At 37.0% G+C, this 22761-nt stretch overlaps 1 protein-coding gene across 1 annotated transcript; it reads left to right on the top strand.

The window, feature by feature from the left end:
* The first annotated feature begins 1311 nt into the window (after positions 1 to 1311).
* On the top strand, positions 1312 to 19686 carry Anxa1 (annexin A1). Its single transcript, XM_036199298.1, has 13 exons — positions 1312 to 1468; positions 7558 to 7637; positions 7728 to 7836; positions 9102 to 9196; positions 9951 to 10064; positions 10721 to 10811; positions 12208 to 12287; positions 12923 to 12979; positions 14509 to 14602; positions 15378 to 15473; positions 16340 to 16398; positions 18162 to 18284; positions 19365 to 19686. Exons 2-13 carry the CDS (start codon positions 7572 to 7574, stop codon positions 19419 to 19421), a joined length of 1041 nt encoding a protein of 346 aa, XP_036055191.1. The 5' UTR covers positions 1312 to 1468; positions 7558 to 7571; the 3' UTR covers positions 19422 to 19686.
* Positions 19687 to 22761: the final 3075 nt, after the last annotated feature.

Genomic DNA, 22761 nt, shown 5'->3' with positions numbered 1-22761 from the left:
GCCACCATTTCTGGTCCACTGAGTGACTGGTGTGTGTGTGTGTGTGTCCCGTCCGTTGTGTTGTGTATATATAATTTATGGAGGTCAGAGATCATCCTCAGCCTTGGGTGTCATCTCCATTGGTTTTTGAAACAGGGTCTTTCAATTGGTTTGGAATTCACCAATTACACTGGCTGATCAAAGAGCCTCGAGGATTGATCTGTCTGTCTCTCCACTGGTAGAATAATAATCATGCCATTATGACAAGTTTTTAGATTTAGCTTCTGGGAATCAAACTCAGGTCACCATGCTTGCATGGCAAGCACTTTAGTGATGAGCCGCCACTCAGTAACTATTCACTGCCTTTTATAAACATGACATATATAATCACCTGGAAGTCCTGTGAGGAAAAGAAGAAGAAAGGACAAAATATAATAGTACAATGTAAGCAAAGCCTTCCTGTGCAAAGTTCAGAGGAAAAAGCAGATACTCTTTTGTGAGGTTTTGTAAAGAAGGAAATGAATCACTATTGAGGTTCCTGGAAAAATGTCCCCTCCTTATGTCAGGTAAGAAGTCTCCTATGACACCTGTCATGTGGTAGTTTCTAATCCATTAATCTTTACAATTCACAGTTCCAGGTCTTTGCTTATTGCTCAACCTTCTACAACACCTGGGCTCTATTTATACTCACTCTAGTTATGTAGCTTGAGTCTATTCAAAAATTAAGAAAACAGGCTCTCCTCTAATACTAACATTTTCATTAAATGTCATTACAATTAAATTTTTAGCATTTATTACTCAAAATGCTGAAGCAATCAGGAGCTTCAGATCTTTCCGATTTCTTATTTATGCTAGTACAACATCTTGCTGATGAAATATAAAAACGTACTCATTACAGCATAATTTCAAAACCTACAAATAAGTTGTATCTCAATTTTCTACAAGTTCTTGAGAAAAAGTATAGCCTTAGAGATTTACTTCTACGTGCCAAAATGGTAACAAGTTCAGAGAAATAAAGTAAATTCCCAAGGTCACAGAGTAGTAAGTGTTGTGGATGAAATTAATACCCCCTACTCCCTTTACTTTTCTCTTTTAGTTTTGTAGTTAATGTGCTTATAATTCTATAATGTGCTTAGTATGAAAGAAGTTCCAGTATGTTCCTTAGGCCAGAGCTGAAACTCGATGCATCCCATCACTCCTGGGAGGAATAAAACCACAGAAGGAAGAGAGGGAGAAAATCCATCCTTCCTTTTCCGTTCTGTAACTGAGCTGGTTCCGGGAGGAGTTTTGCAAGACTCATTTCTCCTTGGTTTTGATCAAGGCTGAGCCAGTTCTTCAAACAAAAGACAGCCAGTTACTAACTTCTGGTTGCTAGGTGTGGCCTCCCTTCATACCCTATAAAATCAGAAGTCCAGCCCTCCACTTTCAGACTGAAACCGTCTGAACAGAGCCTCTCTTCAGTTCCTGGGAAGACAAGAAGATAAAAAAGGTAAGACTAAGCTTTTGTTTTACAGAGATCTGCTTGGTTTAGAAACTACAACATTGGGTGAGCACTCCTTGCTTGGTTTGCCTGGGGCTTCATAGAGAAGTTTTGTGGCTGCTAAACTCTACTATAGTTATGGTTCATTGCATTTAATAATATTTAATAACTCTTGCTGTAAAAATCACATTGTGTTTTATCTTTTAGACACCAAAAATCATAAAGTTTTGCCTTTCTTAGCTAAGAAATGCAGTTTTGAAACTCTGGCAAGTTTACTTTATTATCAGAGGAAAGAAAGCGTGCTCCTCTCTGGCAGTCATAGAATGAGGTTTTGCTTTCCTCACGTTTGGAAAATGTTGTCTCCAGAGCTTTATGTTTTGTGTGAGTGCTTCCTGGAGTGAGAGGCAGGCTGTAGGGGGGGGGGGGGGCAGAGAAACCAGAAGTGGCATACTGTGAAGAATTTTTCCAAAACAGATGGCTTTTAGAGCTAAAATATTTTTCTTTAATAAAACTAAATGAATACCAGCGTCAGAGTAGTCTTCATGCCCTTTTTAATTAACGTTTTGAGTGGATGTTATGTTTACTCATAGTTTAAGACGGTCCGCTTATTACTCGTTTCATTTAAACAGGGAGTGGCCACATTCCCTCCCTGTAATCTCTGTGTCACAGACAGGCTTTTCTGGTGCTCATTTGAAAACCTAGGGGAAAGCAGATTTTTCCTGGGTGACGTCAGATAAATCATCCCACTGACTGCCACAGGGGCCCACAGAAACTCTCCTGACTAGAGGCGTCTTGGAGGTTACATATGCTAAGGGCATAAACTCCCTAGGAAAAAAAAATGCAGACCTAAAGTCACATATCGTTGGAGAGACTTGCAAGACAAACGTGTCATATTACAAAAAAATGTTCCTTCCGTGACTTTACTCTTAGCCCACTTTAAAAACATAATGAAATGCCTTAACTTCTAATTTTATGGGAGCCATTTAAGAAAATTGTCCTTCTTCTTGCTATAGACTCCTACAACTATGTGAATCCTGAGAAATCAATGCCCCCTAATACTGAGTGAGGAATATATTCTGCTAGCTGCAAATAAGGCCTGTTTCAGCTGATTCATATGTGGTAAAATGCTGATTTCCTGATTCAGAAGTGGCCTCTTCCGCAGAAGTTACATGGTTACCAGAGGCCCAGAAACACACTCACACCTCTTAGATACCTGATATGAGATTGATGCTGACAAAACTATGCAACACCCTTAAGGAACCTGCTTAATTTACATGCTTATTAAATACTTTCCCTTCCTCCCGCCCTCTCTCCTCTCTTGAGACAAGGTTTTTTTGTGTAGCTTTGGCAGTTCTGGAACTAGCTCTGTAGACCAGGCTGGCCTTAAACTCGCAGAGATCCCCCTGCCTCTGCTTTCTGAGTGCTGGCATATCAAAAACATCTGCAAGGTTGATTTCTAAGCTTGCAATCAGCAGAGAGGCTGACTGTCTTAGTTTCCTCTAGACCTATTAATTTATTACATATTTAAAGTCAGAACGAAACAATTTACTGATCTTTATTTAGTTATGAGTCATTAGCAATTCTAAAAGTCAAATATGTCTTTTCCCTTCAAACTTGCACACATTTATCAGAGAGATCACATACTCAATCTACTTAATATCCCTTTCCTTTAGGCTAATTCTCTCCTATTTGTATTCAAGGTGAAATGTAAGCTACGTGCGTCAGAGCTACAATGGATGTTAGAAACTTTATTTCAACATCCTCATTTTATAAATTAAGTTTCACTTTTTTGTGAAGTCAGATTTTTAGTTAAAGAAACTTAACTATGACACCATGATTCTTCTATTTAAAATACTATTGATATAGGCCAAATTTGTTGGTTAAATTTATGTAGCTGTTTGTTTACTCAGGAATGATTATTTGTTTATTTACTAATAATTCATAATGCTTATGAAGGTGTAGAATGACAGGTACTTCATGAGGTATTGGAGATGTACAGTGAACAGGCAGGAGGTATAGATGCCAACATGAAGGGATAATGCATAATGGCATGATGTTATTGGATGGGTAGAGACAAAATGCTTCGGAAGGTCTCTTAGTGTAATGCTGAGTATCAATGAAGGCATCACAAATCCTCAATGCTTAGTCTTCATCAAATAGCAGTGAGTTAGGCAAAAGATAGAGGTGTGGATGAGGTCAGAGCATTCCAGGCAGCAGAAACTCCCTGTTCAGAAGCCTGAAGCAAAATAACCAGGAGTTAGCTTTTGTTAAATGGCTTTTTAAAGTGATGTCATCATATAGTCTAATTATCTTCTCATGTGGCCATTGAACAATCTAATTATCTTCTCCATGTGGGTAGTAGTGGGAAGGACTTACAAAACATATATTCAAAGAACAACTGTACATAAGACAAAAGCATGCAAAATAAATACCCTCAGGCTTCAGTGAAACGTGAGTCTCCATGGATTCTCTTGAATGAATCTGATTCTCAAGTATATTAAAAATAGTATTTATCTTGTTCTCATTTCTTTGTTCACTAATTTAAAGGAATATATAGGATTTTGCAGTCAGAAAGCATATATTTATATTATGATACTGACACTACTCGCAAGATGTCTATCTGAAAAGGGCAGCTTGTGCAAAAATAATGAGGATGGTGACCAAGTTATTTGTCAAGAAATGGCTAGTGATTGCTAAAATCATTGTGAAACTAGTAGTCTCTAGCATGTAAGCAGGACATAAGCCACATAGCTGTCTTCTCTAGGCATACTGTCTTGTGTTAATAGGTTACTCAACTATTTTTTCTTCATTTTGTACTTTGCAATTAATACAGAAACAATGTTGAAACCAGGAAGAGTTGGTAAAACAGGAAACTCAGCTGCTTTCCACAGATTCTGGAAGTCACATTCCATGACACTCAGAAAGATAGGAAAATGAAGATGAATACATACATATAGATATAGAAAAAGGTTAATCCTTAGAAGTTTCTCACTTTATATATAAGTAGAAATTAATAGATGGTGCATATTCACAAAGATATTGTCAAGTAGGAAAAAAATGTGAAATGGTGTCAACTTCCAAGGGGTTATCTTCAAATGAGTACATTTTAATCCTGGAGATTAACTTGGATTGAGACCTCATTACTAATTAATTGAAATATATGTTGAGATGAAACAACATTATAGTAAAAACAAAATAAGATAGAAGAAACAAATCTTTTTGAACCAATTTAACTAAGTGTGTGTCCATGAACAATCTAAGTGCTGGGCAGGCAAAGTAGATCTGATGTGAATCTGCCTGACATTCTCCCTGTGGTATTTGAGAAGTGCTTTGTATGTAAGTCATCCTGTTAATGAGGGTTATTATCTTTGCCACTTAAGAGGCTGTGAATAAATGAATTTCCTTTTATAATCCTTGCATCTTTAAACTTTACTAAGAGCTAGGAGCTGACTTTATAATCCAATTTCTTTTGTTGACATTCATGAATATCATTATGTTCTGGATGCTTTGCTTTTCTGGACCATCTTCTGGGTTTTCATGTACATCAGGCTAGAATGTAGATACTCAAAAGACATAAGTTCAAAATTGTCTTCTCTAGGGACACTCTTATCAAGTAAATCACTCAACCTACTGTTTCCTTGTTCTGTTGCACAATATAATTAACATAGCCATCATTATTACATTACATTTTCTCAGTTTTCAAAAAGAAAGTTGTACACTATGCAATTCATTTTAATAGCATAAAAACTGTGAAAGCACAGTACTTTCATGAAATTCCTAAGATCAGAATTGAGTTGTCATATTCACTTTTGATATTATATTCTCCTCCAGTTTAAAGAATGTTTTTCTCTTAACTGAAAGAAAAAGGAATTACTGATTTTTTTTTTTTTTTAAGCAAGTGATCAGATAACTCATTTTGAGTACTCCTTTTACTAGGGGCTTGGGTGTGGTGTCAAGACAGCAACTCCAAATGCTGAAACTGCCAGTGGCTATGAAGCTGTAGTTGTGCCAACTTGGCAGTCAAAATGTGAAATATTGTGTGGCAATAGAAGTTTCACCAGATTTGACTTTAGTGGGAAGTACAATATCATGCATGATTGCATATCTTGACTTTACCTGAGAGAACAACTTTAAATGTATTGGTTATGGGAAAGAATACAGCGCATTGGTGAACATCCTTCATACAAATGACAGAACCATAATTTAAACCAGCTCTATAGTGATCAGGTGTGGCCTGTTTCTCTTTTGAGTTATTTCCCTCTGGTATTACATCTTGTTACTTGGAACTTAGTCATTCTTTCTAGCAGATGCAGACTGAAATACTATGTCTGGACATGCTAGAAAGGGACCAGTTTATGAGTTTTACTCTTCATAAGTCTTGCGGCTACATATCATGAAATGAAGTCCCAGAGCTTATATGTTCAGCCTCACTCAAAGGTATTCACTAAGAAATCTCCAAAGGATGTCAGAGATAGATCAATGTAGACACTGGACACTGGCTCCTAAAAATGTGGACTAGACAAAAGGAATCATTGATGACATTTGGTATATGTGGAGAGAACAGGTTGTTTACCTACTTCAAGTTTTAAAACAATTTTGTTCCACCAGTGGTGGTGGCACATGCCTTTGATCTCAGCACTCAGAAAGCAGAGACATGCAGATCTCAGTGAGTTCTAGGCCAGCCTGGTCTACAAATTGAGTTCTAGGACAGCCAGGACTGTTACACAGAAAAACCCTGTCTCAAAGAAAAGTAAAGAAAAGAAAAGAAAAGAAAAGAAAAAAAAGCCAAAGATTTTGTTCCATTAAATTCAAATATTACCAGACTACAAGCTATTCAGGCAACTTAAGAGGCATCCTCTAAGATAGTTGCCAAAAAGTTATGCATATTGCAGCATCACTTAAGTGATTGTTTTGGGGCATTACAACAATAATATTTAAACAACTCAAATGTAAAGAACATGAGGATAGTTATTTACTCAAATAATTTTACACAAAACAATGGGGGAAAATAAAGAAGCTATATTATTGAGAAAGAAATATGCAGGGTTTTGAGTTGATCCAGTCCAGTAGATGGTCTGGATTATTTTACCTTATAAAAGTAAACATATTTTCTCTAGGCCCGCTTTTGGCATAGGCCCTGATCAATTCCACACAGGTGCTGGGATGACTACTAACTGGTCTCACCTTTTTCTCTGTACCCTTTACCATGCTTCCCATGATGCAGAAAGGATGTTCCATCTAAAATGCTAATGTTATCACACTGCTTTCCATTTACAAACCTAATGACGTTGCTCTTAGCTGTGGACCTACATTTAAATTCCTTGTTACAATTTTTATCAACATTTCTGTCTAGTAAACTTTGCTTTGCTTCTCGAATATGATGGACTTTCTTCTATTTTTCCCCCTCTGAAGCTTTCTGCCAGATTTATTTTAATTCGCTTCAGGAAAGCCTCACCTGAACTGGCACTTTCCTCAGAAGTTTCCTTAGTATTTTTGCTTTCAGTCTGAGAGTACATATCAGCTCTAGATCTCCCAAGGCAAAGGATGCCATATCAAAGGCTTTGTGCCCTCTTTGCTTAGCATCTGCTAGATGATCTGTAAATTTAGATCTGAGACAGTGTACCCTGCTCCTCTTCTCTCCTCAGACTTTATTCGTACATGCTGTAATCCTTTGATCCTTAGAGAGCAGGGCTGTAAAGATGAAGAAAACAGCCCCATTTTTTTTTAAAGATTTATTTATTTATTATGTATACAGCACGTATGACTGCAGGCCAGAAGAGGGCACCAGATCTCATTACAGATGGTTGTGAGCCACCATGTGGTTGCTGGGAATTGAACTCTGGAAGAGCAGTCAGTGCTCTTAACCTCTGAGCCATCTTTCCAGCTCAACAGCCCCATTTTCTGAGCAGAGGCTATGGGTTTCTTTTTAACAGTAAAAGCAGTCTTAAAAAGTATCTACGTCTCACACTTTATTATGCTCCAAAGAATAATCACAGTAAGAACTAGTATACAGTCTATTGCATTGTCTCATGTACACAGGGTAATATTTGTGGGTGTTGTGTTTGTTGTATTAAAGCATCTACCCATTTTCTTTCTAGATACTTCTTTAAAAATGGCGATGGTATCAGAATTCCTCAAGCAGGCCTGCTTTATTGAAAATCTTGAACAGGAATACACTGTAAGTAGTCAAAATATTATGACATAGTTAGCATGTTAAAACAAGATGGATGAATGAATGGAGACTAATTTATGTCTCTCACATACACAGCAAGCTGTAAAATCATACAAAGGTGGTCCTGGATCAGCAGTGAGCCCCTACCCTTCCTTCAATCCATCCTCGGATGTAGCTGCCTTGCACAAAGCTATCATGGTTAAAGGTAAGTATGTATCCATAGAAGTGTCTTTTCTTGAAAATTTCATAGAAACTACTTGAATGGTTATTGGGAAATTATCCTGAGTCATGTCAAGTCTTTTTCTGGGGAGATAAAGTTTTAGTCAGCTGTAATGGCTTATACCTATACTATCAATACTAGAGACTCTGAGGCAGGAGGATTGCCATTTGAGGCCTACATGTGCTGTGCAGTCAGTCTCTGCCTCCAAAAGAGGAAGGTATCCTTGAAATGAATGGTAAATGGTGCAGGTTGTGGCACTGGTTACCGCATGGAAAGGTCACAACAGTATTAGTTTCAGAGTTTTATTAGGAGGAAGGGGGTGAGGGAGAGGGGAGAGAGAGCAGAGCAGAGAGAGAGGATGGGGTCTGCGTCTGGTTTTCCAAGGACTCCTGGTAAACTGGGCTTATGGAGCTACACCACACATGTACTGATTGGGTGACCACACTGCACACATGTAGTCAGCACACACTGATGAAGTAAGACCCTTTGCTTACCTACTGAACTGCTGGAGTGAGAGCAGAATTCCTTCCAGTACATAGGAAATTTTGGTCAGTGATGAAATCCCGGCTGCTATAATAAATGTCCTTACTGGCTGTTTCTAGCAGAAATCAATGCTTAAATCAGCACCTGTGACCACATTTAGGGTTTGAACATACATCTGGAATACTTGTGTACAGAAAATATTAATTGGCTCTTCATTTTCCATTCAAATGAATAAGATGTTGTTATACCTGGATCAAGGGGACCCTCAAAGGACCACCACAGAGACAAATCCTGTATGTAAAAGCCAAGAGCCTTTCAAGGTCGGAGGTTGGACTCTCTGACACAGTAGAGAGAGCAGAGAGCTGTGAGGCCAGGCAGGGTCGGGTTTTTATCATAGCAGAGGTAGGGGGTGGGAGTATAGGGAATGTTTGGAATGTCAGGTATTTCCCCTCAGATGCAGGCCTTCCTGGGTGGGGCCGGCTTATGGCTTTTCTAAGGTCCAGGTGTTGCCTGCCAGAAGCTGTGTCTGGGCTTCTAAGCCTATCATGGTAGCTGCCTGGTCAAGCTGTTTTGGGCCCCTCCACAACGTCACCTTACATTCAGCTTGTTACGGGCCCTGGCATTCATTTTCTAGGCTAATGCAGTTCTCTTTCTCAACTTTATTAATTATGATGTGCCTTGATCACCGCTTTGATAGTGAATCATTTTATGGCAATTGTTGATGACTAAGAAAATTGATGTTAAAGCCTCAGATTCTTCCTTTCCAGGTGTGGATGAAGCAACCATTATTGACATTCTTACCAAGAGAACCAATGCTCAGCGTCAACAGATCAAGGCAGCATATTTGCAGGAGACTGGAAAGGTGGGGCGAATGACGAACTCATATGTTTAGTGTGCTCATATTTATGTTCCAATGAGATTCTGAAGCACAGTTCTATCTCTTTCTGCTTTATACACAGTTAACTCATCAGTTCCAAAACAAGAATCACAGTATTTGTCTCCTTTGTTGCAATAGGAACACTTTTAGCAAATTTACTCAGCTCACACACTGGCCATCTGGCTGTAAAGATTTCCAGAGGTGATGTTCTGTGTTGGAGGCAAGCCACCTCTTAAGCAAAATACACATCAAAATTACTGTGGGGGTACAAAGAATTTGTTCTGATTGAAGTGTATTTTTTTTTTTTTTTGCCAAAACTAGAAATGAGCTATTTTAGAAAGAAATTAAGTATTTTACACAACTCTATGTTGGAAGTGAACTTTATACTTCTCACGGCAAGTGTGGCTAGCTTATTTTTAAATGGGTGCAATAAGAAAACTGGAAGGTAGCAATTTTTTTAACTATAGTGTTTATTAAACCAATGAAAAGCATGGAACAGCTTTGTGTTTTGAGCTTTATGACTCTGTTCCTGTAAGAAACTCTGAGAACACGGTCCTTGAGGAAGTTTGTATTGGATGCAGTAAATTTCACCTAATTTCTCTAGATTAAAAGATTGGGAAGACATCCTAAGTTATCCAGCGTGTTTTCAGCGTGGAAGGGAAGAACTACCTGACTGAAGTGAGAAGTGTCATTAAGTGCAGATTGTTAGGAAGTCACTCTAATCCATTTGCTTTTCCAGCCCCTGGATGAAACTTTGAGAAAGGCCCTTACAGGCCACCTGGAGGAGGTTGTTTTGGCTCTGCTCAAGACTCCAGCCCAGTTTGATGCAGATGAACTCCGTGCTTCCATGAAGGTAAATGATTGTCCTCCCCTGTTCCCCAGCAGTTTTAAAGATTTGTTTTATTTGTATGAGTGTTTGGCTTGAGCATATGTATGCACATCCCTTCTGTGCCTGGTACTCTCAGAGGTCAGAAGAGGGCATTGGATCCTCTAGGACTGGAGCTATGGATGGGTGTGAGTCACTATGTGGGTGATAGGAATTGAATCTGGGTCTTCCGCATGAACAAGTGCTTTTAACTGCTGAGCCGTCTCACCAGTTCCTAAATGAACTTTTTAAAGAAAAATCATTTTCCTCAAAACAATGTGCAGGATAAATCTGTGTGTTACTATGGCTGGGCCTTCATTATCTAGTACAGGACTGTCAATCAGTCCACATTCAGTGATTGAGCAAGTTAACAATTTAATAAATCAATCATTGGATACATAAAAAAATAAATATTGGAACTAACGTTCTTCATGCAATTTAAATTCCTAAATCAAATAGCTACATTTTAAAATCTTCACCCCAAATACTGAACATAAACTACTTTGTTTTGGCACAATACATTTTTAAAAAAAATATGGACAGAATTGACTAAATGACAAATTACAGCACGCTTTGTTTGGACAAATCAAGTTGATTATCTTGAATGAAAAAATGTAAACGGGTTTTCTTTTCTTTGAATTCAGGGACTTGGAACAGATGAAGACACTCTCATTGAGATTTTGGCATCAAGAACAAACAAAGAAATCAGAGAAATTAACAGAGTCTACAGAGAAGGTCAGGCCAGCATCTGAGACCTTAGATGGACAGGAAACCAGATAGAAATACTTTCTGGAAATCAGCTATGGGCGGTAACCGTGTGTGATTTAGAAAGCCTAAGTTTTAAAATGTTTCCTTCCTGATTGGTACATATCTCTGGAAGGCAGGATGAGATGCGAGCGAGAACATACATTTTCCAACCCACCCGCAACTTGCACCTTATGAAAAATGTCTTCTGGAGATAATGAGCACAAACTGTTACAAAGAGAATTGAATTCAGGAATTCAGAACACTGGATTTAAATAGCTTTCTAAAAACATTTCTATTGTTCTGAACTAACCTATACCTTTTATTTTGAAAAGACTAAATAATAAGAATAAATATTTCTGATCAGAACACTTTTCATTCATCTTTCCTATCTTTTGGTGGGAACCTTAACTTTACCATTGAGAACATAAATGATCCTCCCTCTTTCTCTGTGCTTAGACAGGTACTTGACATGAAAGACTTATCAATGGCTCATTGTACAGTGAGGCCTTCAGTCAAATGTCTCAGCCCTTACTGCACAGGGGACGGCTGTGAATCTGGTGATTTTCTAATTCCTTTGAGCTGTTGACTTTTTTGTTTTGTTAAACTAATATGTGACCTCATGCAGAAGCTTTGTGTCTGGCCCATTGCACATTGTTCTCAGTTTAGCACATGAGTCAAAGTGAGGCAGTTTTCAACCACACTTCCTCTAATTCTTACTCCAGCACCAATACTTGCTTTAGGTCTGTTTCTCAGTAATAATAATTTGAGAGAAGAATATTTAATGTGTTTGATAAAATGCGTTTTACAAAGGTAGACATCCACATTTCCCTACGGTCCTGAAGATGTGGTCCAGAAATAGCTTAAGGTGGTGTTTTTAGTTTACTATAAATCTACTATAAATTCAGTTATTTTTCCTATGAAAGCACTATATTTTGTAGCCAATTGAATACTTGTAGACATGAGTTTTAAATAAATGTGACACATATGCCATTGACCATATTATATATTGAATATTTATAATTTTAAGGTAAATAAATAGCCACTATTCAAGCAAGTGCTATTTTTTCCTTTTAAATACTGTTCTATTTATTCTAGTGATTAAATTTTCACATATTTCAAAATGATTTGGTAAAGTGTTTAAACAATAAATTTTTGTAAGCAAATATTTATGACTAAGTTTTCATACATGTTATTATTCAGTTTTCTTCCATTGATCTATAGGAAATTTTTTATAGCCTAACATTTCAGTTGCTTTAGTTTTTCCATTTTCATAACATATTTTGAAATACCTTACAGGAGTCATTTCACTTTGTAAACTACAAGCTAATGCAAATATCATTGTTTTTCCATAGTTTACTAAAAAAAAATTTTTCTCATCTTGTAGAGCTAAAGAGAGATCTGGCCAAAGACATCACTTCAGATACATCTGGAGACTTTCGGAAGGCTTTGCTCTCTCTTGCCAAGGTATAACTTAAATGCTCTGGAAATGTCTTTGCTATTATAAATAATAAAACCTTAGATTTGTAAGCATTTTCTAGGAATGAGAGACTCTTTAAAATTAATGCCGCTTAATTGATGAATAATACTTATATGTATTTGAGAGAATAATGTGATATTTTGATATATATGATGTTAAAACTAACAATATAAAAAAAACTTCATAATCTCACTTCCTACCACCTCTTCAGGTGAGATATTTGAAGTTTATCTTCTGGTCATTTAAAAATATCCACTATATTTTGAATATGTTCCTCTTACTGTGTAGTAATACCACAATGTACTCCCCTTGTCTATTAGAGACTGCACCCTTTCACCAGTATCCTCCAGTCTTTTGATCCCCACCCCGTAATCTCTGGTCATCATCAATATATAGTCTGCATCTGTGGGTTCAAGTATTTTAAGAAGCACATCTAAGTGAGGTCATGCAAACTTGCTTTGTTTTGTCTTGCTAATGTTCCTCAGAGTAACATTGCTGCAAATGATAGGTACTGTTTTCACTGTTTTTTTCCTCAAAAGTTATGTCTGACTTTAAGAGAATTAAGTTTATCTTGTGATTATATCCTATAGACAATCTTACAATATGTTGGGTCATTTTTTAGGGTGACCGTTGTGAGGATTTCAGTGTGAATCAAGATTTGGCTGATACAGATGCCAGGGTAAGCAAGGGCGAGACAATATTAATGAAGCAAATCTTCCTACCTTCTTACTCCCTCGATGTGGAAGCAGATCTCAGGTCCTGCGAGAATCCAATGTTTTGGGTTTTTGTTTGTTTGTTTGTTTGTTTTTTTAATGTTCATTTAATTAGACACAGATTCTTGTAGCCCAGGAATGGAAAATATAGTCTTTATGTTTCCAATTTATCTCATTGTTTAGAAAGCCAGAGATGACTGAAATAACAATGAGACTCTGTCTTTCCCAAGAACTGTTGGATTGAGAAACTCCAAGTTTTGATTCTTTAATAGAAGAACATAACTATATGCCAATTCAACCCCTTGCTGGGTAATATATGTTGCTACCAATTTGAGATTTTTTTTTCTCAGTCTCTCAATTGTTGGCACTAAAGATATTCACCATCATGCCCAGCTGGGAAAGGAAATTACTGCTGAGTAAAGTGAAATCCAGAAATGCATCAGAATTCTGTTTTAATAGAAATTGTGCAAACAGATCAAAAACAATAATGATGCACAGTTGCCTGTAATACAACTTACTATTATCTTTTTGAATATGCTTTCCATTTCCAGACTCTTAGGGTTCCTCGATGTATATTTATAGAGACTAAATGATTAGTCTAGTGAAGGACTGTCATAGAAATTATTATTTTAAGGTGGATGGTGGTGGTGCATGCCTTTAATCTTAGCACTTGGGAGGCAGAGGCAGGTGAAAGCTTTGAATTCAATGCTAGCCTGGTCTACAGAGCAAGTTTCAGGACAGCCAATGCTATATAGAAAAACTATCTGGAAAAAAACAAAAAACAAAAAACAAACAAAAAAAAGAAACAAAAGGAAGAAAGAAATTAATATTTTATTGTTAGTAGAACATACTTTTCTTTTTTTCTGGAGCTGAGGACCAAACCCAGGGCCTTGTGCTTGCTAGGCAGGCGCTCTACCACTGAGCTAAATCCCCAACACCAGTAGAACATACTTTTAACAAAAAGAAAGGGATTATTATTTGCATTCACAAAGGAGTAATAATTGCATTTAAATTATTTCCTAAGATTATACAGCTTTCAAATTTCAGAGCTGAAATTTGTGTTCAGAAATCATAGCATCAAATCATGGCATTTCTTTCTGTAGCAAATAAATGTATATACAGGGGGAAAATACAAGGTCTAGGCAGTAGTTAAATTATGATTTATTGATATTACTTGCTAATAATTTATTTGAGCAATAAAAAGTAGAAAAAAAGGAATCTGTTTTAATGAGTCCCTTGAGTTGTCTTTAACTATGGAATAATTTTAAAGGAATTGATTCAGCAAACAGATATCTCATATTCTCTGCTTGTCACATTTACAAAGCTCCTTGAGAGATATTGTCCTCATTTTCAAGAAGGGCTTACCCCAGTGATGCCTACTCTGATTATACTAAGTGCACTATAATTGCTTATATAACCTTTGATACACATAGCATTTTTGCGTGTTTGTCATTTCTGCACATGGGCACCTGTTCACTTATTCATTTCTTGACAGGCTTTGTATGAAGCTGGAGAAAGGAGAAAGGGGACAGATGCGAATGTGTTCATTACAATTATGACTACTAGAAGCTTTAGTCATCTTCGCAGAGGTAACAAGAAATCAGTTTTTCTGGAATGTGTTTATGCAAGATCAGATGTTCCTTATGGAGGACAAGTGAGAGGAAGGAAAGAAAGAGGTCTTTCCATATCAAATGGATGCAGTGATACTCACTACTTACTGCTGTATGCCTGTTTGTCAGCCTTGAACTGCCACCGTTCACACCACTAAGAACATACTCTGTAACTTTGGAGTGCATAGCATCATTTATTTTCACTATTTCTATCTTTCAAAGTTTTAGAGTAGTTATGACAAGAGATGTAAATAAAACATAACTAATGAGAGATAAAAGAAACAAAAACAGCTCTAGAGTCTAAATGAAAGAAAGAATATGTAGATGGTCCAGAAATAAGAGAGAACAAAAGAAAAAACCCAAATTCCCGAAGATTCAGCATTAAGACTTAGGTTCTGAATCTCTAGGAAGGCAGAGTATATGGATAACACAAAGTTCCTTACTGTATACCAACAAAACAAGTTCCTATACAAACAAAGTGAATTTGCTGTGCTGAGATTAGAAAGGAATGGACTATTAATACTGCTGTAGAAAGCAGTAAAATGATTAATCACCCGGCACTTCTGATAATGGTTGGCACTTGCAATACGAAGATGAAGTCTACACAGTATGCGGAGTCATGCAAATAGCCTTTAAAATGTCACTGAAGTTCAGTGTACCTGAGGAGCTCCTTGAGTCCGTTACCCTAATTTTACTAAAGTATACCAGTAGACAGGCTGCTTTGCACAAATCTTAACTTTAATTTCCTATTCAGTGTTTCAGAATTACAGGAAGTACAGTGACCATGACATGAACAAAGTTCTGGATCTGGAAATGAAGGGTGACATCGAGAAGTGCCTCACAGCCCTTGGTATGTAAAAGTTGCATAGACAAAGTTCTGACCTCAACTTATATACTTGCATATCATCGCTGCCCTGTACAAAAATATATATAACAATATAAGACAAACCCCCTGTAAATATGATACATCTATGTATCTGTGTTCAGACTGAGACAATATGTAAGGCTGATGAAGAAATAGGAAGGCCTTTCAAATGCAACAGATGTTCTTCAAGATATGGAGATGAAGAATATATTTTTGAGCACCTGTTTATAAGGCAATGTACCAAGCAGGCCATACCACCTAGGTCACTGTGGATGCTTATGGAAAACAGCATAACCACTTATACAATCTTGGGCAAGTCCTGCATGACCTAATCGAGTACATCTGGGTTAACTTGTGAAAATATGAACCTGTTACATGTCTCCTAGGGATATATTCTGCTTCTGCAGGCCAGGGTTCTGAATTTCTGTGAAGCTCTGATGGATATCAGTCTTGCTGTCCACAAATCCCACTTTAAGTAGCAAGATAAAGAAAGGACCCTACAAATACATGCTAGTATTTCATTTGGGCAGATGCTTTATACTTAATTTGCTGCTGTGCTGCTTGACAAGTGTTTGTATACCACACGAATCAGGTATTTATGTGCCTGCTCCTTACACATATTTCTCCACACCCACTGAGAGGATATTATATTGGGTAGAGTCACTACTGAATATTGACAAGGGAAGGAATCCTGGAAACCACCATGTAGAAAGTGATTCTCTCTTCTAGTAAATCAAATATCCCACATTAGGCAGGAGGTTTAGAACTCTGTGCAGAGTTATTTCTTATTTATTCAATATATATCTCTATTTTGTGATGACTACTTCATCTGAAATTTACATCTCTTACAGTGAAATGTGCCACCAGCACCCCAGCTTTCTTTGCTGAGAAACTTTACGAAGCCATGAAGGTACTGTTCTATTTATAGGCTCTACTTAGAGGAGAAATTATCTGTAGAAAGAAGAGTAGAGAACCTAATGTTCCTTGAAAATCGCAATACTTATCTTTAAAGAAAATTACACTTTATTCAATTTGAGGGAAAGCATGTATTAGAATAAACTTGTTAGATTTGGTACATTTAAAAAAGGTCTATGTAAATGTGATTATAAGGTGAGCTAGCAAGAAGTTTATAGGTGATTTATCATTTGCTTAAAACCTGAATCACCAGGAAAAGGGTGGTGCATTCTGCCTTTTAGTGTGCTACTTTAATAACCTACTTTAACTGAGGTTGTGAGCTTCATGCTTTTGTCTTCCTAATAATGCTGTCTTTCATGCCACAGACTAATAATGATCTTTTAAAATATTATTCCATGGTTAGAGAAGTAGAAGGTGGTATTGGGATGTATTTGAGGTTTCACTTTTACTTTATTTTTCTGCAAGGAGGTTACCATACAGGAGATTGCCCCAGTACTTATGTTTTGAGATCTCAAGGCAATAGTTATGAAGTGATCTTTCCTTTGTAATCCACATATAATGAAGTCTTAAGAGAAAGAGGGAGTGATGAAAAAAGCTAACAATTTAAATAATATTGAGAAGCTTCTGTGAAATGATAGGCGTGTTCCCAATACTTGTCAATCAAGACAGGCCCAATAGGTCTAGTTGAATATTAATTAACTCCCTCTCTGTCCCTCTGCCCACTGTTTCCTGGGTGATATTCTGATAAGTAATGGTGATGTCTGGAATGAAAGAAGGAGCATATGTCCAAAACTTCAGAAGCCAATATAGCTTTTCTTGATGTACTCTAAAATCTTAAGTTTGGCCCAAATGAAATGACTCAGCAGATTAAAGCACTTACCATCAATCCTGATGACCTGAATTCAATCCCTGGGACTGACATGGTTGAAGGAGAGAACAAACTCATGAAAGTTGTTCTCTGATGTCTTCATGAACACTGTGCTGCATGCATCTATAAATATGCCCAGGAGTACACACACAGAGATAGTATAACAAATAAATAATAAAATACCATAAACATTTAAAAACTCGAGGTTTAAGCAGGAGTGGGTGTAAGTGGGTGAGAGTGAAGGAAGAAGGGAAGGGTGGCTCAAGAGAAGAAAGCAGCGTACACTTGGAATTGAAAGCAGAATCAACCCTTTCAAGACAGTAGGTATGATTGGCTTGACAGCCGAATGGGTATGAAATTATTCAGGGCACTGTATGCCCAGAGAAGACTGTTAGTTCATTATAAGAGAAATGGGAGACCACTGCGATATTTATACTCGATAGGTTAGATTTATGATTTCAGGAAGAAAACAAACAAACAATACTTTGTTATTTTTGCATAGTTCAGATACAGCAAAGACTGGATGGTGGAAAGCCAGTTAGAAAGCTGTAGAAAACCTTTACACCTTCTGCTAATATAACTCTTGTTCTCTTCTTTCATTACCACTGTTCTCTCTGTCACTGTCTCCTCTCTCTCTCTCTCTCTCTCTCTCTCTCTCTCTCTCTCTCTCTCTCTCTCTCTGTGTGTGTGTGTGTGTGTGTGTGTGTGTGTGTGTGTGTATGTGTGTTATAGAGAAAGACAAGCAGTGGGAGGAGAGGGAAAAGAAGAACATATAGGGTTGATTGTTTTTCATACAGCATGTGTAGAATGATAAAAGGGACTTCTTTTGAATACCCAGTCTTCAGTGAGAGATTTTCTGCATGTAATAAAACCATGGTCTGTCTGCACAGGGAGCTGGAACTCGCCATAAGGCATTGATCAGGATTATGGTCTCTCGTTCTGAAATCGACATGAATGAAATCAAAGTATTTTACCAGAAGAAGTATGGAATCTCTCTTTGTCAAGCCATCCTGGTATGTTGTGATTTTCAGTAATAGGACCTCTGCAAAGCCAAGTTCTTTATGCAACAATTTCCAAGAGCAGAGCTGATGTGATGTACTATAGCTGTACATTGCATATATAAGATTAATTTGCTTCTTAGGGTGAATGATTCATAAATACATTAAACTTCACATAATTAAATCTAGTCTACCAAAGACTAAGTGTACTTTTGAAGCACAGAGAAATGTTTAGTCTTTGTGAATAAACAGTCCTGGAATATTTCAGAGTTCTTAGATGTATTAATACACATCATGTTTATTTTGTAGTTAAAATTGAAGGATTAAAAATGTAGTACTAAAATTAATTTCTAGTACTTTACTTGTTACTAAATATGTTTCCTCTGTAAAATGTTTAAAGTATATGTTCAGGTCATATTATTAGAGTGTTGGAAAAATAACACATAACAAGAAGTTAAGGGAGCTGATTCTATCGAAAGATAATTATTTAAATTCACATAATTTGTATTTGACAATTAAAATATATGAAGAACAAGTGAGAAAATTACAGGCCCATGATTTTCACTCCTATTGAGTGATTTAGATATTTCCTTATGTAGGGTATCAGATTATATAATACTTCAATTAATTATATGATGTATTAATGCTTAGAAACACTTGTTCTAATAAACACGTAGTTCAGAATTGACTTTTTAAAAAATATTTATTTATTTTTTATGTATATGTGCTCTATCTGCATGTTTGCCTTCATGACAGAAGAGGGCATCATATCCCACTATAGATAGTTCTGAACCACCTTGTGGTTTCGGGGAATTGAACTCAGGCCCTCTGGAAGAGCAGCCAGTGTTCTTAACCATTGAGCCATCTCTCCAGCCTCTAGACTTGACTTTCTTCTGATTCTTCAAAGCTGTTTATTCTCCTCTGCAGAATGTTTAATTTAGCCTTTTTTTACACAGTTATATCATACACTGTAAATAAAGTATGACCTGCTCTGTTGCTGACACTAAAACTATCATGCTTCTACTACAAATAAAATATCTTGTCTTCATTATGATTTTGCATCATATCAATTATACTCTCTTTTTTAACCAACAGGATGAAACCAAAGGAGACTATGAAAAAATCTTGGTGGCCCTGTGTGGTGGAAACTAGATGTCCTGGCTGCTCTGAAGCACTGTGATGAGGACATCTCTTAGCTTCATTCCTTCTATCACATAGGCTTAAGTAGGAGAGTTGCTTTAGCAGATAACAATCTAATTAGCATCTTGATATAGTGTATAAGTTTTACATCATACCTCTGTACAATAGAGAAACACTTGTTTTATTAATTATCTTTATCCCAAATTATAAATCCCTGTAAGGAATTCACTGTGTTAGCATTCCTGAGAAATAAGTTTATGTAGACTAAAATAAAACAATTTTGTAAGACAATTGGTGTGTTACTGGCTCTTATAGTTTGATTTTCTTTTTTGTGTGTAATTAAATGGCTTAGTTTAACAAGGAAGAGAAGTCAGTTTTCCCTATTTGAAGACAATTTTAGGCATGAAATCACAAAGTTCTATCAAAACTCTTCTCCAGATAACCAAGAATTTCCTCAAAGTATCAGGATACAAAATCAACTTACTTAAAGCAAGGGCCTTTCTGGATACCAATATCAAACATGCTGAGAAAGACATGTGGAAGCATTCCAATTCACAATAACATTTGAAAACTAGGAATAAACCTAACCAGGGAGCTAAAAGACATCTGTATGAAAAATTTTAAATCTCTGAAGAAAGAGATTGAGGAAGATACTAGAAGGAGGGAAAACCTCATTATGCTCACGGATTGGTAGCACTAATATTGTGAAAATGGCCATCCTACCAAAAGTACCTACAAATTCAATGCAAACCCAATCAAAATCTCCATTCCATTCTTTCTCACAGGGAGAAAAACAGAAACAAAAACAAAACAAAAACACATAGGGAAGCACAAAGACTCCAGACAGTCAAAGCACTTCCAAGCAATAAGAAGTAATCTGAAGGACTGCCACGCCAGATTTCAAAGTATGTCACAGAGCTATGACAGTAAAAACACCATTGCACTGGCATAAAGATGCACTTGTAAGTCAACGATCCAAAATAGAACATTTAATTATTAGTGTGCACAATTACAGACACCCAGTATTTGAGGAAGGCACTCAAAATACCGCAGGAAAGACAGAATTTTTAATGAATTGTTCTGGGACAACTTGTTGTTCAGATATGAATGAATGGAGCTAGATGTGTATCTATCACACTAAACAAAGGTGAGCTCCAACTGGATAAAAGAGCATCATGTGGAGCCTGACACAGAGACTGCTAGAAGGAAAGATAGGCAGTGCCCTATATGGTGCGGGTACAGAATGGATGTTCTCAGGGCTTTGTTTGCTCCAGAATTAAGGGCCAACCATTGACAAGTGGGACCTCATGAAGCTAAGAAGCTTTTGTATAGCAAATGAAACAATCACGTGGAAAGGAAGATCAGAGAGCTGGAGAGAATATTTGCCAGATACACATCTAATAGAGGATTTATATATAGAGTATGCAAAGAACTCAAAAGTAAAGAATTTAGAAGGAAAATTATCCAATGAAAAACTTGAATACTTTAAAAGTATTTGATATAATTAGCTATTGGGAAAGAAAATCAAAACAACTTTGGAAGTATATGATGTCTGTTCATGACATCTAAGAATTATAAAACATTCCTCATAGTAATAGTACTTTTTTCTGTAATAATTAGCAATTTTTAAGGGTTAATACGAAGAGAATATATGCATTTTCATAAAACAAATGAATATTCCTTTTTGAAAGAAGTAAAAACAAATCAAAATAAAAATTGCATTGAAATGTCATCTTACATGAATGATAATGACCAAAATAAAATAACATTAAAAATGATAGCAAATGCTGTCATGGATGCACAGAAAAAAAGTGACCATAATTCACTGTAGGCAAAATTGAAACTGATTCCACTCCTGTGGAAATCAGTGTGAGGAATTCTCAAAAAGCTAAAAGTAGATTCATCATATCACTCAGCTATTTCACTCACTGGTATGTACTCAAAGAACTTGACATCCTACTACTTGCTCAGCTGTGTTCATTGCTGCTCTATTTGCAATAGTTAGAAAATGAAAACCTAAACAGCCCTCAATTGATGGATGGATAATGAAAATGTGGCACATAAACACAATGGAATTCTCTTCAGACGCTGTGATGGTTTGAATGAGAAAGCCCACCATACTCTCCTTGTTTGAACATGTGGTCACCAGTTGGTAGAATTACTTGAGAAGAAATAGAGGGATAGCCTCGCTTGGGGAGGTCAGTCTCTGGGGTGGGCTTTGGTGTTTTTAAAGCCCTTCTCAGTTATCTCCTTTTGCCTACCCCATTGTTGTAAGCTCCCAGCTATGGATCCAGTGCCATGCCTTTCTGCCTGCTGCCATGGCCCCTCCCCTCATGGTCATGGACTCTAACCTCATGCAACTGTGAACCCCAAATTAAATGCTTTCTTTTACACATTGTCTGGGTCATGCTGTTTAGTCACTGCAGTAGAAAGGTAACAAGACAAATGTAAAGAAAAAAAATGATATCATAACATTTGTAGGTAAATGAATAGAACTGCAAAATGTCCTGGATGAGGTGACGAAGACTTAGAAAGACAAGTGCTGCATGTTCTCTCTCATTTGTTGATCTTAGCTCCTAATCTTGAGAATTGAGTGTATAACCTGGAGTAAACACTGAAACCACAAAGTAAAAAGACCCCATGGAGAAGGAAAAGGAAGAGGAGGAGGAGCTCCAGAAAGGGGGGTATAGAAAACAGGTGTTATGAAGGTAGAAAGAGAAAAATTGGGGGACTTCAACTGAGAAGGGGGAGGGATGTAATGCAGAAGGAGAAGGAAGCAGCAGGGATAAGTGACAGTAAGAAATGTGAAAGCCACAATGATGCATACTATTTTATGAGATTACTTATGAACCAAATGGACTTACAGCCTACTAAATGACCATTACAGAAATTCACTTCTCAACATGCAGAAAATAGGTAGCCACTGAGAATCCAGACTCAAATGATACATCTGCAATGCAGACTATACACCTGAAGCTCAAGGGAAAATCACAAACCAGGGAGGAGAAAGAGTGTAAGAGCCACGGGACCAGGATGCTGGATTGGAGATTTTTGTCTTTTACGTGACATAGAGGCAGTACTCCTTTATCTCCATGATATAGTCCCTAAACAAGAACTACTAACTACACTAAGATAACTCCAGTTGACATGACTATATAAATGTAGGAAATTTCATACAAAATCCAGGTTCTAGATGAAGGTCTACAGGCAATCAGAGGTTGCTGGGAGGGAAAATCTGTCTTTTCCACAACTATCTCCTGATAGATGATTCAATCCCAAATCCCAAGCAGTAAGCCTTAAACACACACACACACACACACACACACACACACACACACACACAGTGTTGCTA

Source organism: Onychomys torridus, chromosome 1 (assembly GCF_903995425.1).
Source record: "Onychomys torridus chromosome 1, mOncTor1.1, whole genome shotgun sequence".
Lineage (NCBI taxonomy): Eukaryota > Metazoa > Chordata > Mammalia > Rodentia > Cricetidae > Onychomys > Onychomys torridus.
The sequence above is the reverse complement of the archived record's forward strand: the minus strand, read 5'-3'. Positions and strand labels throughout refer to the sequence as shown.